Consider the following 20,728-nt stretch of genomic DNA (forward strand, 5'->3'; position numbering starts at 1 on the left):
CATTAAACTTCTATTTCTTTGTAAATTACCCAATCTCAGGTATTTCATAACGGTATGAAAATAGGCTAATACAGTAAATATTAGGAAGAAATTAATCTATTTGTAAGCAGTAGCCATTGTTTTGTGTGCTAGCAATACAGTTTTAAACAAGCAGATAGGGCTGGGCGCGGTGGCTCACGCCTGTAATCCCAGCACTTCGGGAGGCCGAGGCGGGTGGATCGCGAGGTCAAGAGATCGAGACCATCCTGGTCAACATGGTGAAACCCCGTCTCTACTAAAAATACAAAAAGTTAGCTGGGCATGGTGGTGCGCGCCTGTAATCCAGGCTACTCGGGAGGCTGAGGCAGGAGAATTGCCTGAATCCAGGAGGTGGAGGTTGTGGTGAGCCAAAATCGCGCCATTGCACTCCAGCCTGGGTAACAAGAGTGAAACTCAGTCTCAAAAAAAAAAAAAAAAAAAAAAAACCACACAGAAAAAACCAAGCAGATAAATATTATTTTAAATATAATTTAAAGTTTGGATCAAGAAGACTAACAATAAACTTGCAAATTAGTTAATTAAAATAAAATATCAAATAGTGCTATTTATACTATTGTTGCTGGGTTTTGGGGTACAGGCGAGTGCTCAGCTCCCCTAAGAGGATGTTTTTCCAGGCTTTTGGTCTCTCACCCAAGAATGGGAGAGGAACCACGTTGGGTACACTTACAAGAAAATATTGGACCCCAAAGAGTTTTTTTTTTTTTTTTTTTTGCAGAAAAGTGATTCATTTAGGCAGAAAAAGAGAAGAAGGAAAGAAAAGATGAGAGAGAAATCTTCCACAAAGAGTGTGGAAGGGGACCCAAGTATGGAATCCAGGAGGGGAAAAGCAGCTTCCAGGAGACTGGAAGGGGACCCCCAGAGGGGGAAATCCCCCTGGATGAGAGAGACAGGGACTTTTAAGGTGGAAGGAATTCCCACCTTCTCCACGTCCCCTGGCCAATGAAAAGAGTTCCTTTAAACTTCCGCTGGAGTTATTGACTTTGATTATTTTCCCGTGCCCACGAAAATTTAAACAAAAACCATTAAATCTCCTGGATGGAGCGAGGGGAGGGAGGCATTGGGAAGTTCTTGTCCTTGAAACTACGCCCTCTTGTGGACCCGGAAAGAGAATACATTCCCTCACTATGAAGAAAACAAAGTAGGGAAAAGCTATTGGAATGGGATCAGCAAGAGTAGGGAGCGGATGCTTCAGCTGGAGTGGTCAGAGAAGGGTTTCCAATGAGGCATTATTTGAAACGAGAACTAAATAATGAGAAGGAAATATCTATAAAAAATGTACTCTGGTAAAATGTATTCTGCAAAGACTCTAAGAAAAGAATTAGTTTGGTGTGTTAAGAGAGCAAAAAGACCAATGTGTGCTGTCCTCTGGTAAGGGAAGGAAAGAGTGGTAGGACTTACAGGTGGGTAAGGAGAGTTGTTTGAAGATGGCAATAGTAGCACATAAGTAGTAAGCTCTGGGGAATACTTTTTTTAATGTTGCAAAAAAAATAAAAAAAAGTTTAAGTGGGAAGTACATTTAGAAAAATGAAACCAGGCTATAAAAAGCATAGAACTGATCAATCTTAAAATTGTTTCCTCAGGAAAATAAAAACAACATAAATTATTTTAGACTAGCTAATATAATGGAAAAATGAGGAAAACTTTTATTAATCACCAAATTCAGAAGGGTAAAGGGAATGTGATTATAAGAAAGTAATTGTAAAATGATTATAAAAGGACCAATTTACAACTATTTGTGAAAATGTAGTGCAATAAACGATTTTCTAAAGAAATATAAATGGTGAAAATTGACTGAAAGGATATAAAAATTTTAACAAAGATTAGGAGAAATCTGCAGGTGACCTACTAGATTTGTTCATATGAATATCATGCACAAGACTGAGATATTCATTGGTATTGCTAATATGTACCATTGTTATTGACATACTAACCCATGCACTCATATATAGCAGGTAACTGAATATATGTTGGGTCATAACTGGAGAATGTTTAAACCGAGTTTGTCATACCAAAGCAGTAGGTTAGAGTGGCTAAAAACTTGGGAACAGAGAATAAAATAATTCAGCTTAAATTCCAGCCCCACACACTCTCTTTATACAGATGCGATTTGGATGAGACATGGAACAAGTTATTTCTCAGCCTTAGTTTTATTATTTTTGAAAAATGTATGCCAAGGGGTACTTCTTTTTTTTGTGATAACATAAATATTTTATTTAAAATACTATATTTTCTAAAGAAAACAGAAGAGTGGTACTAAGCACTTTGCAAGTATATATATATATATGGCTGCATAGTATTCCATGCTGTCTATGTGCCACATTTTCCTTGTCCAGTCTGTCCTCAGTGGGCATTTGGGTGGGTTCCAGGTCTTTGCTATTGTAAATAGTGCTATAATAAACATACGTGTGCATGTGTCTTTATAATAGAACAATTTATAATCCTTTGGATATATACAAGTAATGGGATTGCTGGGTCAAATGGAATTTCTATTTTGAGGTCCTTGAGGACTCACCACTCTGTCTTCCACAATGGTTGAACTAATTTACACTCCCACTAACAGTGTAAAAGTGTTGCTATTTCTCCATATCCTCTCCAGCATCTGTTGTCTCCAGATTTTTAATGATCTTCATTCTAACTGGTGTGAGATGGTATCTCAATGTGGTTCTGATTTGCATTTCTCTAATGACCAGTGATGATGAGCCTTCTTTCATATGTTTGTTGGCTTCATATATATCTTCTTTTGAAAAGTGTCTGTTCATTTCTTTTGCCCACTTTTGAATGGGTTTTTTTTCCTTATAAATCTGTCTTAGTTCTTTGTAGATTCTGGATATTAGCAGAATCTTTGTCAGATGGTTAGATTGCAAAATTTTTTCCCATTCTGTTGGTTGCCAATTCACTCTAATGACAGTTTCTTTTGCTGTGCAGAAGCTGTGGAGTTTGATTGGGTCCCATTTGTCTCTTTTGGCTTTTGTTGCCATTGCTTTTGGTGTTTTAGTCATGAAGTCCTTGCCTATGCCTATGTCCTGAATGGTTTTGCCTAGGTTTTCTTCTAGGATTTTTATGATGTTAGGTCTTATGTTTAAGTCTTTAATCCATCTGGAGTTAATTTAAGTGTAAAGTGTCAGGATGATATGATTGTATATTTAGAAGACCCCATCATCTCAGCCTAAAATCTCCTTAAATTGATAAGCAACTTCAGCAAAGGCTCAGGATATAAAATCAACGTGCAGAAATCACAAGCATTCCTATACACCAATAACAGACTGAAAAAGAGCCAAATTAAGAGTGAACTACCATTCACAATTGCTACAAAGGGAATAAAATACCTAGGAATACAACTAACAAAGGAAGTAAAGGACCTCTTCAAGGAGAACTACAAACCACTGCTCAAGAAAATAAGAGAGGACACAAACAGATGGAAAAACATTCCATGCTCATGATTAGGAAGAATCAATATTGTGAAAATGGTCATACTGCCCAAAGTAATTTATAGATTCCATGCTATCCCCATCAAGCTACCTATGACCCTCTTCACAGAACTGGAGCAAACCACCTTGAACTTCATATGGAACCAAAGGAGAGTCCGCAGAGCCAAGACAATCCTAAGCAAAAGATCAAATTAGGAAGCATCACACTACCTGACTTCAAACTATACTACAAGGCTAGTAATCAAAACAGCATGGTACTGGTACCAAAACAGAGATACAGACCAATGGAACAGAACAGAGGCCTTGGAGGCAACACCACACATCTACAACCATCTGATCTTTGGCAAACCTGACAAAAACAAGCAATGGGTAAAGGACTCCCTGTTTAATAAATGATGTTGGGAAAACTGGCTAGCCATGTGCCAAGGAATACTTCTAATGCTCACAGACAGGGATAGTAACTGAAAATCACACAAGAGACAGGAAAGCTAAGTGATTTTGAGAGCACAGAATCTATGACAAGGTTGTCTGTGTTCAAATGGGTGATCTACCACAGAGTAGATAACTGATCTTGGGCATATTTTTACCTCAGTTTCCTTCTCTGAAAATGGGGCTAATAATAGTATCTAATGCATAGGCTTGTTATGATGACCAAATGAATTCATGTTATAAAGCATTATAAAGTTTTTGATAAAGAAAACAAACAGATAAAAGTTATTTGTTACACTCTAAGTTATATTACTTCTCAATATTTCTAGAGATTGTGATTTATTATTGTGCTGTTAGAACTATAAGAGAACATTTGCTTTTAACAAAAAAAATAATCGGCTGGGTTTGGTGGGTCGCGCCTGTAATTTCAGCACTTTGGGAGGCTGAGGCAAGTGGATCAGAAGGTCAAGAGATCGAGACCATCCTGGTCAACATGGTGAAACCCTGTCTCTACTAAAAATAAAAAAAATTAGCTGGGCATGGTGGAGCGTGCCTGTAGTCCCAGCTACTCAGGAGGCTGAGGCAGGAGAATTGCCTGAACCTGGGAGGTGGAGGTTGCCGTGAGCCGAGATGGCGCCATTGCACTCCAGTCTGGGAAACAAGAGTGAAACTCCGTCTCAAAAAAAAAAAAAAAAAAAAATCAACTGCAAATATTGATCAATTTCAGATAAAGAAAGTGAAAATAACATAGCAAAATATTTAAATGAAGTAGAGGATAAGTAAGCTATGAAGTAAATCAATGAAATTCTTTTATTGTGGTGGTTTCTTACAGGTGTTGCTAACTGAGGCAACCTACAAAGCTCATGAAACTATGAGATAGCAGGCTTGAAAAAACTTTACAACATTGATGGAGTAGATATGGTTTAAGGATTTCACTAATGGCTTTATTTATGTTCCAAAATAGGTGGAGAAAACCTTGGTTGATATTTTCTCTTTAGGCAATGAGAACAGGTGGCCACCCTAATGTCTACAGGTCCAGCACTTGGCATTCCTTTGACTAAGCAGCCTGAAGAGTCGATTTGTGGGAAGAATAATTGTTCTGTTTTGGGTTTATGCCTTTTGGAGACATTTATTAGTATGCTGACCAAGCATTCCAATTTGCCCAGGTTTGCATGGGTTCATGCTTATTGTCCCAGCTTTCTTACTAGTAGTAAATTAATTCAGTTACAAAAGTTTCTCAATTTGGATGGCAAATTATTAATTGATCTTACTGTTAACTTTTCATTAGACAATATGCTGCAAATCTGGACTGGCCAATACTAAACTCTTTATGTTAAAGTTTAAATCCATTTTACAGCTTCTTGATTTTTCTAGCTATGATTGAATGAACATACATTTTTCTTCATATTTAGGGAAAACCATTTTGAAATTGGCTATTCACTCTTCATAAATTACACGTAATTTTTCCAGTGATGCTTTTTCCATATGGCATCCTAGGATATTTCAAAGTGCCATCAAACACTTTTTTTTTCTTGTGTCTTATTTGAGACAATTTAATCTGGTTATAATCAGGAAATACACATTTTTCTGTCATTGAAAATTCTTGGTTATTTCTAACTTTCATGTGTGCAATTATTCTAATATTCCTAATATCCTGTTTTTAGATAATAATTATGGATATGAATTAGTGTTAATAGGTAGGAGGGGCAATTAATAAATTTACTCTGCCCAGCTAGTTATCAAAGTATATGGATGAGCCGTTACTAGCAACCCAAAGTATCTATACTCTAGATAAGTCATAGAAAACAAAAACTGAAACTCTTTGCTTTTTAACCGTAAGTACCAGTTGGAATGTTAATCCTTAAGGAGTACTATCTAAACACAAGCAGTTCATCATTTTCTCTAGATATTCTATTTTTTCTTGGAAAAAAACAATCACAGAGCTGCCCACTTGAATTATAGTGTCTTGAATTTCATGGACTTGCTTTTATGCAACTATGCTTCAGCTTTATCCTTGGATTTGGAGTAAGAGCCAAAAAGAAAAGAGAAACAAAGACAATTAATATATTTATTTCAGTGATGGCCACTGTATCACCCAATATCCCCATTATCAGGATTCAGGAAATAAATCCTCATTAGTCTTATGTACTCTATGAACCTTTTTACTAATTTTGTATAAACTGTTTGTTGGACCCTAAAAAAATTAGAGCCTAATTTTTGAACAATTCTAAGAGAAATAGAAAATGGCATATAGTCACCTCACCCAGCCTTATTCTTATCTTGTTGTTCTGTTTCCATGATTCTTTCAATTATTTGTGTTACTCTCTAGTTTTCTAACTATTTTTATATGCAAATCAAATCACAAATGGATTATACTGTAACTAGCTAAATAAGTTAACTCAAATTTGTGATTTCTATAATTAGAATTCTATTTATATGCCTGTTTTCAGGACCAATCATTTGATATAAGATATTCTTTTTTTCTTCAAAATTTTAGTAAATATCTATAGATAATTACATTTGAAATTCATAAGTCAATCAGACATAGCAAATATATTTTAGATATTAGATGCAAGCAAAGACCTCATTGCTGGAATAGTAAGCACTGAGAATTAAGGAATAAACAATTATATAACCACTACCTGTGCTAATTTGTTTTCAATTCTTAGAAGACATTTAAAGGGTGTTTTCATTCATTTTAAATATTAAATGGAGGGAGGAAGTTAGCTTTCTTCACAGACAAATCTAAGTCAGAAATTTCTAAAAGCAGTTATACTGATTTAGGCATAAAATATGTTTAAGAAATATGTTTAATTTGCATTGAATATATTAACTAAAACACAGTTAAGTCTATACCTATTTTATTTAAAAGTTAGAAATACAGACAGTGGATTATTAAACAACCATCTATATGATTTATGGTTATAAATGATAAAGTATTTAAACTAGTGGCTTTGAAAAAAATCACTTAATTTAGTTAGAATTCCATTACTTAAGACACTACAGATATATAAAGTACAAAATTATATAAAATTTTTCCCCATATCACTGAAAATATGAAATAAATATGTATTTATTATTTACTGTGTCTATTCAGCCTAGCTGAATTCTATGGAAGATGCAAAGAAGTATAAAACATGACCTTTACACATAAGCTTTACTGTCTCATCCAGAAAGCACAGTCTACAGAAATAGACAAAGACTAACACAAAGAGGATATAAGTGGCTTGCCCCATCAGAAGCTCAGATGTATGTATGATTCCTAACTTTTTAATATTTTCTTATCTATAATGTGTTATTGTCCTCTTCAAGTATTAAATAATACTTGAGATAGAAAATAATAACTTGGATTACATGATGCAATACGGCAGGGTCAAAGAAATCTTGAAGATAATGAAATGTCACGAGCCATGCAGGAATAAGAATACTGTGAAGAGAACGCTGTAGGTTGACTTGCCTAGTTGGGAAAATAGCTTGGATTGAGCACTCATGGACATTAAATCTGGAAGGTTTGTTTGAATTACCAAGCTAAGATGATGGGGACTTAGGTGGTTTCATAGAAACAGAGATGCTAAGTGGAGGAATTAATTGTGGGGGGAAAATTGTTGGTTCTAATTGAATTTTAATTATTTGGTAATTTATGTTGGGTGAAACTTGTATGTAAAATTTCCTGTAACATTTTAATAGTGAATTGCTGCTTTGGAACTTGTGGTACATTGTTAGAGTAATTATTTCCCATTTATTCAGTGCTCTCTATAACCACACCTTGCATCATTCTCTCCATACTCAAATTCTTGGCTTGACTGTTACTTGATTTAGATAATAGGCAAAAGCAAATTTGTATGAGGAGAGATTTAAAAAATATTTACTCATTGGGGCCTGCCCTTTCTTGTTCTCTTGGAACCCAGGAACTGCCATGTCAGTAAGTGTATTTCCCAGCGGGAAGATAACAGACAACATGGAACAGACAAGCCATTTTAACTGATTTACTCCCATCCACAACTCTAGCCAGTCTCCAACTGACCTAAACTCTTACCACAGGCACAAAAATAAACTCAGCTGAGACAGCAGAACCATTCTCTGTTCCCAGCTCAAATTGCTGACCTGTGGAACTGTATGCTAAATAAGTGGTTGTGTTAAGCCTCTTAGATTTTGGTGATATTTTTACATAGAAAAGGTTTTTTGAGAGAAGGCTGCATAAATGGGATTTCAATTTGCTATATTCTTTAATGTGAGTATTTTTTCTTTCATATTTATTATGTTTAAAAAGACATAATGATGGCTAAGATTTTGATAAATATTTACCATATATCATATGATAAACACTTGATGGATTAATTATCCAGTTCTCATAAAACCATAGTTTATATATATACACACGCACATATATGTATACCCACATATATACACACTCACACACATTATGCTCTTGATTTTACAATTGAGGAAATTGAAAGTTTACATGAAAACAGTTTTTTTCAAGGTGAAGTAACTTGACTGTGGAATCATAGCTAGCTATCAGCAGTGCTTGAATTCAAACTCATATATGCTACTTTGATGGCCAGTGCTCTTAAACATTCTCCCCTGTGAGTTATCCCTTGTATCAAATTCTTGAGTTATTTTAAGAAAATGTACAAAGCAAAAAAAAATATTAATGAAGGTAACAAGAAGATAAAAAGGACTGTTAACATTTCTTACTACATAAATTTTGTATTATAATTTTGCTTCTGGCTTCATTATATTTCCTTACCACTTTTTCTTTGTTCTGATTCCTCATTTAGAGTTTATTCTGCTATAGTTCATATGGCATTCTGTAAGCTGTTTTATAATTTTAAGAAAATGATAAATACACACAAAATAATGGATGATGAAAGTTGGGATTATAACAAACTATGAAAATATGAGAAGATCTGAAGGGCTAAATTATTTTTTCAGATTAATTGGCTGGAGCTGGGTAGCATAGAGCTCACCTGATTATAAGTGTGGGCCCAGCATGGATTGCTGGTCAGCCAATCTCATTAGTATAATGTGAAAACTCATTGTGTTTAAATTTACATTCTCTCAGTAATATAAATATACTTGAGCATCTTTTCACTTTTTATTCACCATTTGGATTTTCTCTATAGTGAATTGCTAGCTCAAAAAATCATTTCTTTTATTTCTCTTGGGTTTTCTATTTTGTGAACTCTGGAAATAACTTCTTTCTTTAATGATTAGCCAACACTACTTTTGTTGTTATTGCTCAAATTGTTCCAACTTTGACCATTGGAAACATTTTCAGTTTATTCCTTGGAACCTTTCACATTATCCTAATCATGGTATTGATAGACATGTAGGATGTATTCAATTTCAAGCTATTATGAATAATCATGCTGTAATATAAGCATTTTTGTAATATCTTCTGATGTAAATGTTTATGTGTTTCTGGTTGACTGATATGAAATGGCTGATATTCAAATGGCTTTTGTTGTCCAAAATTATAATTTCATATGGCTCAATCTAGTATTGGGTATGGAAGAGTAGAATGTTTAGATCATAAGAAATGCCTACATTTAACATTAATAGATCATGCCAAGTGGCTTTTTAAAGTATATGAAAGTTCTTGTTGCTTCACAACTGTTGAGTTGACTTTCATAGCTCCTGAAAAGAAATGTTACAATTCTAATCCTGCTGTCTCAGAATGTGATCATATTTGGAAACAGGGCCATTGTAGTTGTAGTTAGCTAAGACAAGGTCATACTGGAGTAGATGGGCCCCTAGTCCAATAAGACTGGTGTCTTTCTAAGAAGGCAATTACATGAAAACAAAGACACAGGGATAGAGCCATGTGGAGACAGAGGTAAAGCCTGGAGTGATACATCTATAAACCAAGAAATTCCAAGGATTTTCAGCCATCACTAGAAGCTAGAAGACAGGCATGATTCTTCTTCAAAGCCCTTAGAAAGAACCAGCCTTAACACCTTCATTTTAGACTCCTAACCTCAGAACTGTGAGATGATAAACTTTTGTTCTTTAAGTCACATATTTTGTAGCAATTTGTTCTCACAATACCAGGAGCTAATAATATAATCTTTACCAATACAGAACAATTTTCAGGCTTTTTAATGTAGACATTCCGATGGATGTATAACAGCTTTCATTGTAGCTTTAATTTGCATTCACTGGTGACTAATAAAGCTGAGCATCTTTTTGTTTGCTTATCAGCCATTTTGATAGTCTATTGCATAAATTGCCTGCTAGAAATTTGTCTCATTTTTAATTGGAATTTTTTTTCTTTTTAATTTGTGCACATTTTTATATATACTATAAACTAGCTCTTTGTTGGTTTTAAAATATTTTCTTCAACTTTTTATTTCCTTTTCATGCTATTAATAATTTTATTTCATGAACAGAACTTTAAAATTGTAATGCCATTCATTTGTATCAAACTTATCCCTTATTATTAGTGTTTACTTGAATACTATTTAAGATATGTTTTCCTACACCATAGTCAGAAAGATATCTTTCTATATTATCCGCTGAGAAAAATGGTTAAGATTAGGATTAGGTTTACAATTCATCTAAAATTGATTTTTTGGATACTATAGAGTAAAACTCTACATTTTTTTCTTTGTCATTATCCAATTGACCCAGAACCATGCTTTTAAAGGAAGTCCAAAAAGGGGAAGAGCCATGTTGGCTGACTAGATGTAGCTAGGGAGACCTTCTCTCACCAAGATACTAGACCATTAAGAAGGCTGGCATACTCTGAGCAGATCTTTGGAAGATCTAAGAGTAGACAGAAGAAGAATGCAGAACTTGAGCAGCTTGGAGGAAGCTGGGAACCCTGCATGGGGTTGCCAAGCAACAGGACTTATTCCTGGCCCCAAGTGGCCCCTAGAGGTAGGGTGAGTTAAACAGGCATGGGTTAGCCCACTCTTGTCATGGACCTACCGAATCCTAGCTGCAGAAGACCGCATAATCCCCACAGACATTTGAGCTGGCAGGGAGAGTTGCCTGGAGTGTTGGAAGGGAGTTCACAGTGGGTTTGGTGTGAGAATGCCTGCAGTGGAAAATGGCCAGGAATGCCCATCCTCTAAGGTTTACCATGCTTCTCTAGGTGTCTTTGGCCTTTTTTTGACTGTTGGACCTGTATAGAACAGGGCTGTCTTGCCTGTGGGATGAGGCTAGTCTTATCTGAGCACTCCTTTTTCCACTGGCCTCTCCCTGGGTCCCTGTCTTACCACATACACTTGCAGTGCAGACTCAGATGCCCAACTGAGTTGCTTCCTAGAGAGGACACCACCATAGCACCTTTGCCTGAAGACCACACCTAGTAATTGGAGAGTTCTGCAGATGGGCTTTCAGTAACATCCACTCATAGCCTTCCCCTACTGCTCTGTGGGTTATGTTCTCACTTACAGCTTTTCCCTACTATTACCTTTCTGGCATGCATGTGCACCTGGACCTCACTGCCAAACAACCATTGGCACACATGTACAGACCTTGCCATATCACTGCTCTGATGTCACTGGTGCATAAGAGTGGGCCCCATTGGTACCACCTTGATAAGCACTTCTGCTGGCATCCCCCATCAGAATGATGTTGCCAGCAGACCATAACAGAAACACCTTGGCCACTCCAACACAGCAGGTTCTCAACCTCAAGAAGCTAGAGAACAAAAGCATTGGCATGGTTTCAGCCACTTAGGGTTAGAGCATGCAGCTCACAATTGCTGATCTGTGCTTTGGCTACCTGAAATAACTCAGAAACAAAACCAGTTGACATAACACAACATATACCACAGTTAAGCCCTCAAGGAAATTGAATATAAAAGCAAAAGCCCATCAAAAGGACAGCAACCTCAAAGATTAAAGTATCATACCACACACATAAGAAAGAATCAGTACAGGAACTCTGGCAACTCAGAAAGCCAGAGTGTCTTTGATATAGTTTGGATCTGCGTCCTAACCCAAGTCACATGTTTAATTGTAATCTTCAATGCTGGATATGGGGCCTGGTGGGAGGTGATTGGATAATGGAAGAGATTTCTAATAGTTTGGCACCATATCCCAGTGTTGTTCTTGTGACAGGGTTCTCACAAGATCTGGTTGTTTGAAAGTGTGTAGCACCTCCCCTCTTTCCCTCTTCCTCCTTCTCCAGCCATGTAAAATATGCCTCCTTCCCCTTTCACTTCCCCAATGATTGTAAATTGCCTGAGGTCTCCCAAGAAGCCAAGCAGAAGCTGCTATGCTTCCTGTACAGCCTGCTTAACCATGATCCAATTGAACTTCTTTTTCTTATAAATTATCCATCTCAGGTATTTCTTTATAGCAGTGTGAGAATGAATAGGTATAGTCTTCTTACCTCCAAATCACTACACTAGCTCCCCAGCAATGGTTCTTAGCCAGACTGAAATGGAATGACAAAGATAGAATTCAGAATCTGAATGGCCAAAGAGATCAACAAGATTCAGGAGATAGTTTAAATCCAAGCTAAGAAATTTAAAGAATTCAGTAAAATGATATATGAGCTGAAAGGTGAAAAAGCAATTTTAAGAAAGAACAAAACTGATCTGATAGAGCTGAGAAACTTACTACAAGAATTTCATACATAATCAGAAATCTTAACAGCAAAACAGATCAAACTGAGGAAAGAATCTTGAAGCTCAAAGACCAAATCTTTAAAGCTTCAAATCAACTCAGTCAGACAAAAATATATAAAAAGAGAACCAAAAAGAATGAATAAAACCTCTAAGAAATATAGGATTATGTAAAGAAACCAAACTTATGACTTATTGGCATCCCTGGAAGAGAGGGAGAAAAAGCACACAACTTGAAAAACATATTTGAAGATATTGACAATGAAAATTTCCTTAACCTCACTGGAGAGGATAATATTCAAATTCAGAGCATCTATGTGAGATACTATACAAGATGACCATCAAGAAGACTCATAGTTATCAGATTCTCCAAGATCAATGTAAAAGAAAATATATTAAAGGCAGCAAGAAAGAACAGTCAGGACTCTTACAAAGGGAACCTCATCAGGCTAACAGAACTTTCAGCAAAAACACTATAAGCCAGAAGAAATTGGGGACCTATATTCTGCATCCTAAAAGAAACAAAATTCTTTTGGGCATGGTGGTTCAGAAATAAAATCATTTTCAGATAAGCATATACTTAAGGAAATTTGATGCCATCAGACCTGCCTTAGAAATCCTTAGGAGAGTGCTAAACAGGGAAATGAAAGACCGTTACTGGGCACTACAAAAATGCACTTGAGAACTTAGACCACTGATGCCATAAAGCAACAATACATTCAGGACTACACAACAACTGGCTAACAATGCAATCACAGGATCCACACATAGGTTAATTAACATTAACCTTGAATTTAAATGGACTAACTGCTCCACTTAAAAAAGTACAAAGTGGCAGGTAGGTTAAAGAAGAAAGACCAACTGTCTTCAGGAGACTCATCTCACATGCAAGGATACCTATAGTTTGAAAGTGAAAGGATGGAGAAAGATGTATCAAACAAATGAAAACCAAAAAAGAGCAGGGGTTGCTACTCTCATTTCAGGCAAAACAGATTTTAAACCAACACTGATAAAAAGAAAAAGAAGGGCATTCCATAGCAATAAAGGGATCAATTCAACAAGAAGACTTAGCCATTCTTAATACATATTTACCCAACACTCATGCACCCAAATTCATAAAACAAGTTTTAGAGGCCTGCAAAGAAACTTAATCACATAATAATAGAGACTTCAACACTCCACTGATAGACAGATCATCAAGGCAGAAAACTAACAAAAATATTCAGGATCTAAACTCGACACTTTACCAAAAGGACCTAACAGACATCTACAGAGCACTCCAGCCAGTGACAACAGAATATACATTCTTCTTATCAGCATATTGCACATACTCTAAAATTGATGAGATACTTGGCCATAAGGCAATTCTTAACAAATTAAAGAAAAAAATACTAAATCATACCAATTATACACTAATAAAAATGGATATCAATACCAAGAAAGTCTCTCAAAACCATACAATTACATGTAAATTAAGCAACCTGCTTCTAAATGATTTTTGGGTTAACAATGAAATTACAGCAGATATCACAAAATTTTTCAAAACTTGTGAAAACAAAGATACAACATACCAGAATCTCTATGATACAGCTAAAGTAGTGTTAACAGGGAAGTTTATAGCACCAAACACCCACATGAAAATGTTCAAAAATTCCCAAATTAACAGCCTAACATCATACCTAGAGGAACTAGAAAAACAAGAGCAAACCAAACTCAAAGCTAGTAGAAGAAAATAACCAAAGTAAGAGCTGAACTGAATGAAATGAAGATGCAACCTCCGCCCTCCCAAAAGCAAAAACAAAAACCATACAAATGATAAACAAAACCTCTATGCAGACAAACCAGCAAACCTAGAAGGAACAGATAAATTCCTGGAAACACAATCTCCCAGGGTTGAACTAGGAAGAAATTCAAATCCTACATTGTTGAATAATAGGTTCTAAAATTGAATCAGTAATAAATAACCTAACAACTACAAAAAGCACTAGACCAGATGGATTCACAGCCTAATTCCACCAGATGTAGATAAAGAGCAGGTATCGATCATACTGAAACTATTCCAAAAAATTGTGGAGGAGGAAGTACTCCTCCCTTCCTCATTCTATGAGGCCAGTATCATTCTGATACCAAAACCTGGCAGAGACAAACAGAAAAAGAAAACTTCAGGCCAATATCTCTGATGAACATTGATCCCAAAATCTTTGACAAAATACTAGCTAACTGAATCCAATCCTAGCACATCCAAAAGCTAACCCAATAGGATCAAGTAAGTTTTTATGTTAGTCAGGGTTCTTTAGAGGAACAGACCTAATGGAATATATATATATATATATATATATATATATATATATATATATATATATATATATATATATAAAGGGCAGTTTATTAAATATTAACTCACACAAACACAAGGTCCCACAATAGGCCATCTGCAGGCTGAGGAACAAGGAGAGCCAGTCTGAGTTCCAAAACTGAAGAACTTGGAGTTGGGGGCAGAAAACATCCAACACAGGAGAAAGATGTAGGCTGGGAAGCTAGGCCAGTATCTCTTTTCACATTCTTCTGCCTGCTTATATTCTAGCCATGCTAGCAGCTAATTAGACTGTGCTTACCCAGATTAAGGATGAGTCTGCCTTTCCCAGCCCAGTGACTTAAATGTTAATCTCCTTTGGCAACACTCTCACAGACACACCCAGGATCAATACTTGGTATCCTTCAGTCTAATCAAGTTGATGTTATGTATTAACCGTCATGCTTTATTCCTGGGATGCAAGGTTGATTCAACATACGCAAAGCAATAAATGTGAGTCTTCACATAAACAGAACTAAAAGCAAAACCACATGAACATTTATTGTTTCATGCATTTTAATTCTACTTGTATTTTTACTACTCTAAACATTATTATTTTTTTAGACAAGTCAAAATGTATTTTATTACCTTATTCTTCATTCATTCTGTATTTTTATGCCACTACGTATGATCAGTTTCCTTCTATCTGATGAACTTAATTTAGTACTTCTGTTTTTTTAATCTGTGCAAATAGCCTGGCCATGAAATTTTTCGTTTTTTGGTTTGCTGCAAAATAGTATTTATTTCTATATGCATATTTATGCATATAGAATTCTAGGTTGACATATTTCAGCATTTATAAATGTAAAATCATGTATTCAGCATCTATCATTTCTGTTGAAAAGTCAGACCAATAGCTCCTTATTTTAAATTACTGTATTTTTTCATTTCTCTGGTTTAGGATTTTTCTTTCTTTTGGGCTTTTAGAAATGTTAATAAGATAAATCCAATGTAATTCCCTTTGTATTTTTTTTTGCTTGACATTTGCAGGGCATCTGAATACTGTGGGTTGATAATTTTTTCATCAGTTCTGGAAAATTCTTTGCAGTGAAGTTTTCAAATACTACTTGGACTCCAGTGTCTCTTATTTTCTCTGATATTCCTATTACAAATATGTTAGATGTTACACTGCCTTTTATGCTTAAAAAACATATTTCACTGAGTAAGTGTTCAAGGCTTATTCATATTCTAGGTTAAGGGTTGGCAAGCTTTTTTTTTTTTTTTTTTTGCAAGCTTTTTCTTAAAAGGCAAAAGAGTAAATGTTTTAGGCATTGTGGGCTCAGAGGCAACATCCAAGTTATTATGTTGGTACTTTTAAAACCATTTAAAATGTAACCATTGATAAATGTAAAAATCATTTTTAGCTCTTAGGCTGTGAAAAGAAAATGGCTGGATTTGGCCTGTAGGTGGTAGTTTGCCAAACCTTGCTCTAGATTATCTTAATTAATTTTTTCTGTAGCATTTCCATATGTATTTTTAAATCAACTTGTCAAGTTCCACTTTTTAAAAAGCAAATCTACTTGAAATTTTATTGGGTTTCCATTGAATCTAGATAGCTATTTGTTGGTTATTGATGCATATCATTATAATATATAATAGGTAATTCATGGATATTTACATACTGCTTTTTTTAGTTTTTTTCCAATTGCTATTAATAATGTTTTGTATATTGCTAGCTGTTCAATATATTCATCTTATTGTAAGATATATATCATATACTTATAAGTGTATGCATATATAGAATTTATACTGTTTATATAAACACAATTTAGTTTTGTGTGTTAATCTTTTACCCACCAATCTTATTAGATTGTTTTCATAATTAAAAAGTTTATTTTTTACATAAAAATTCATACTTTTTTGCAAGCATCATATACTTTTTAAATTTTTCTTGTCTTATTTTACTGTATAGTCACTTTTGGTACAGGACTAAATATAAATGATGATGCTGGATATGTATGCTTTATGTGAGTCTCATAAGATAGAACTTTTAACATTTTAACATTACATTTTTTTCGAAATCCCTCCCATAAATTGAAACTCAGTTTTTCCACGTTTAACAAGAACTGATGTAGAATTTTATTATGAAGTGATGTAGAATTTTAGCAAATACATTTTATGCATCATTTGATATGATTGACATTTTTTCATAATTCTGTTACTGTTGTAAATAATATTGTTTGATTTTCTTTTGTTGACCAATCATTGAATTCCTGGAATGAAAATAACTTGGTGATGATATAAATGTTGTTCTGTTTGCTTTAATAATACTTTAAGATTTTGCATTTGTATTCATGCATATGATTGTTCCATAATATTTCTGCCTTATAACATATTTTTAAGGTTTTATATGAAAGTTATTCTGGGCTAATGAAGTGAATTGGGAAATTATCTTTTGAAAAATACTCTGGAAGAGGTTAGTATTTTGTCATTAATTCTTTTTAAAATGTATAGAATTCACAAGTGAAGCTATTTGGTTATGGATATTTGTGGGAAGATTTTAAATTGTGGACTGATTTTTTATTATGTTTTCTTTCTAAAAATTAAATTCTGAAAGATATTTTCTAAAATTGCTCTATTTTTCTATATCTTTTTAATGTCTTTCAATTCTGGTGTGATATCCACGGTTTAATACCTAACTCTTCTGATTTTCATCTTTGTTTGCATTTCAATCTGTCATTCCTCATGAACTTCTCAGTCTTTTTTTTTAGACATGGACTTGCTCTGTTGCCTAGGCTTTCGTGCAGTGGTGTGATCATGGCTCACTATACTCTTGACTGCCTGTGCTCAAGCGACTCTCCTGTCTCGGCCTCCTGAGTAGCTGAGACTACAGATGCAGGCCATTATGCCAAGCTTATTTATTAACTTTTTGTAGAGATGGGTCCTCACTATATTGCTCAGGCTGTTGTCAACTTTCTGAGCTAAAGCCATCATTCCACCTCAGCCCCTCAAATGCTGGGATTAAAGGCCTGAGCCATACTGCTTGGCCTCTCAGCCTTTTAAAAATCAGCTTTTGATTCTCCTGATACTATGTTTTCTCTCTTTCTTTCATATTTGATATTAGGTTTATTATTTTCTTCTGTTAATTTCCTTGCATTTAATGAATTATTATTTCCCTAAAATTATTGAACTTTATTTCTTGTCATAGATTTGTAGTATTTTCCTTTTCTAATATATGTTTTATAAACTATTATTTTCCCACATAATTTTAGTAATATCCTAAAAAGTGTGATAAGTAGTATTTAATTATCATTTAGTTCAAAACATTTTCTAATTTCTGTTATCCCTATTTAAACCATATATTGCTTAGAAAATAACCTATGGCTTAGTGTCACATATATTGAGAATTTTATTGTTACATTTATATTGTTTGATTTTAGTTCGGTTTTACTATGATCAATCTCTGTAACTTTTAATAAAAAGTCAACATTTTCTGTTATGACTATAAATACAACAGATCTCTTTTGATTAGGGTTATTTGGATTCATGTTAATATAGTATATTTATTTAGATCTTTTAATTTTATGGTCCCTGAATTCTTATATGTACATCTCTAAGGAGAAGTGGTATTTTTAACCTGCAAATTACTGTCTTTAAACTGAAATAGTTTATTTACATTTACTATCACTACAATGTATTTGTATTTCTACATTTTGTTATTTGCTATTCTATAGTTGAATCCTGTTTCTTGTTCTTTTAACATAATCTCATATTTGCCTTTTGGGAAAAGATTTTGTTTGTTTGATTGTTTTTTATTATTATACTTTAAGTTCTGGGGTACATGTGCAGAACGTGCAGGTTTGCTACATAGATATATAAATGCCATGGTGGTTTGCTGCATCCATCACCTCGTCATCTACATTAGGTATTTCTCCCTTAACCTTGCATCCCACTGCTATCCCTCCCCTAGCCCTCCACCCCGTGAAAGGCCCCTGTATGTGATGTTCCCTTTTCTGTGTCCATGTGTTCTCATTGTTCCACACCCACTTAGGAGTGAGAACATGTGGTGTTTCCTTTTATGTTCCTGTTTTAGTTTGCTGAGGGTGATCGTTTACAGCTTTATCCATGTCGCTGCAAAGAACGTGAACTCATCCTTTTTTATGACTGCATCGTACTTTATGGTGTATATATGCCACATTTTCTTTTTCCAGTCAATCACTGATGGGCATTTGGGTTGGTTCAAGTCTTTGCTATTGTGAACAGTACTGCAATAAATATACTGTATACATGTCTTTATAATAGAATGATTTATAATGCTTTGGGTATATATCCAGTAATGGGATTGCTGGGTCACATGGTATTTCTATTTCTAGATCCTTGAGTAATTGCCACACGGTCTCCCACAGTGATTGAACTAATTTGCACTCCCCCCAACAGTGTGGAAGCATTCCTATTTCTCTACATCCTCTCCAGCATCTGTTAGCTCCTGATTTTTTAATGATTGTCATTCTAACTGGTGTGAGATGGTATCTCAATGTGGTTTTGATTTTCATTTCTCTATGACCAGTAATGATGAGCTTTTTTTCATGTGTTTGTTGGCTGCATAAGTGTCTTCTTTTGGAAAGTGTCTATTCATATGCTTTGCCCACTTTTTGATGGGGTTATTTTTTTCTCGTAAATTTGTTTAAGTTCTTTGTAGATTCTGGATATTAGTTCTTTGTCAGATGGGTAGATTGCAAAATTTTTTTCCCATTCCGTTCATTGCTGGCTCACTCTAATGATAGCTTCTTTTGCTATGCAGAAGATCTTTTGTTTAATTAGATCCCATTTGTCTATTTAGGCTTTTGTAGCCATTGCTCTTAGTGTTTTAGTCATGAAGTTCTTGCCCATGACTATGTCCTGAATGGTATTGCCTAGGTTTTCCTCTAGGATTTTTATGGTGGTAGGTCTTATGTTTAAATCTTTAATACATCTAGGGTTAATTTTTGTATGGGATATAAGGAAGAGATCCAGTTTTAGCTTTCTGCATGTGGCTAGCCAGTTTTCCCAACATCATTTATTAAATAGGGAATCCTTTCCCCATTGCTTGTTTTTGTCAGGTTTGTCAAGGATCGGATGGTTGCAGATGTGTGGCATTATTTCTGAGGCCTCTGTTCTGTTCCATTGGTCTATATCTCTGTTTGGGTACCAGTACCATGCTGTTTTGATGATTGAAGAGTTGTAGTATAGTTTGAAGTCAGGTTGCATGATGCTTCCAGCTTTGTTTTTTGCTTACCATTTTCTTGGTTAGGTTGGCTCCTTTCTTTTTCCATATGATTTTTAAGGTGCTTTTTTATTTTCAATTCCATGAAGAAAGTCAGTGATAGCTTGATGGGGATAGCACTGAATCTATAAATTACTTTGGGCAGTATGGCCGGTTTCATGATATTGATTCTTCCTAACCATGAGCATGGAATGTTTTTCAATCTGTTTGTGTCCTCTCCTATTTCCTTGAGCAATGGTTTGTAGTTCTCCTTGAAGAGGTCCTTCACATTCCTTGTTAGTTGTATTCCTAGGTGTTTTATTCCCTTTGTAGCAATTATGAATGAGAGTTCACTCATGATTTGACTCTCTGTCTAGTACTGGTGTATAGGAATGCTTGTGATTTCTACACCTTGATTTTGTATCCTGAGACTTTGCTGAAGTTGCTTACCATAAGGAGATTTTGGGCTAGGATGATGGGGTCTTCTAAATATACAATCATGTTGTCTGCCAATAGAGACAATTTGACTTCCTCCTTTCCTAATCGAATACCTTTATTTCTTTTTCTTGTCTGATTTCCCTGGTCAGAACTTCCAATGCTATACTGAATAGGAGTGGTGAGAGAAGACATCCCTGTCTAGTGCCAGTTTTCAAAGGGAATGCTTCTAGTTTTTTCCCATTCAGTACAATATTGACTATAGATTTGTCATAAATAGC

The 20,728-nt window shown here is 34.9% G+C and overlaps 1 protein-coding gene across 16 annotated transcripts in view; it reads left to right on the forward strand.

Annotated features, from left to right (window-relative positions):
- Nucleotides 1-20,728, forward strand: part of TMEM232 (transmembrane protein 232) — a 332,087-nt gene that overhangs the window by 164,694 nt on the left and 146,665 nt on the right. The window contains exon 13 of one of the 16 annotated variants that reach the window (XM_054252076.2): nt 755-6,268. The exons of the other annotated variants lie outside the window; for them this stretch is intronic. Coding sequence (XP_054108051.2) covers nt 755-982 — 228 coding nt within the window. The 3' untranslated portion in view covers nt 983-6,268. Of the gene's footprint in view, nt 1-754; nt 6,269-20,728 lie in introns of those variants that run through there. 16 annotated transcript variants of the gene reach the window in all.

This window comes from Callithrix jacchus, chromosome 2 (genome assembly GCF_049354715.1).
Source record: "Callithrix jacchus isolate 240 chromosome 2, calJac240_pri, whole genome shotgun sequence".
NCBI lineage: Eukaryota > Metazoa > Chordata > Mammalia > Primates > Cebidae > Callithrix > Callithrix jacchus.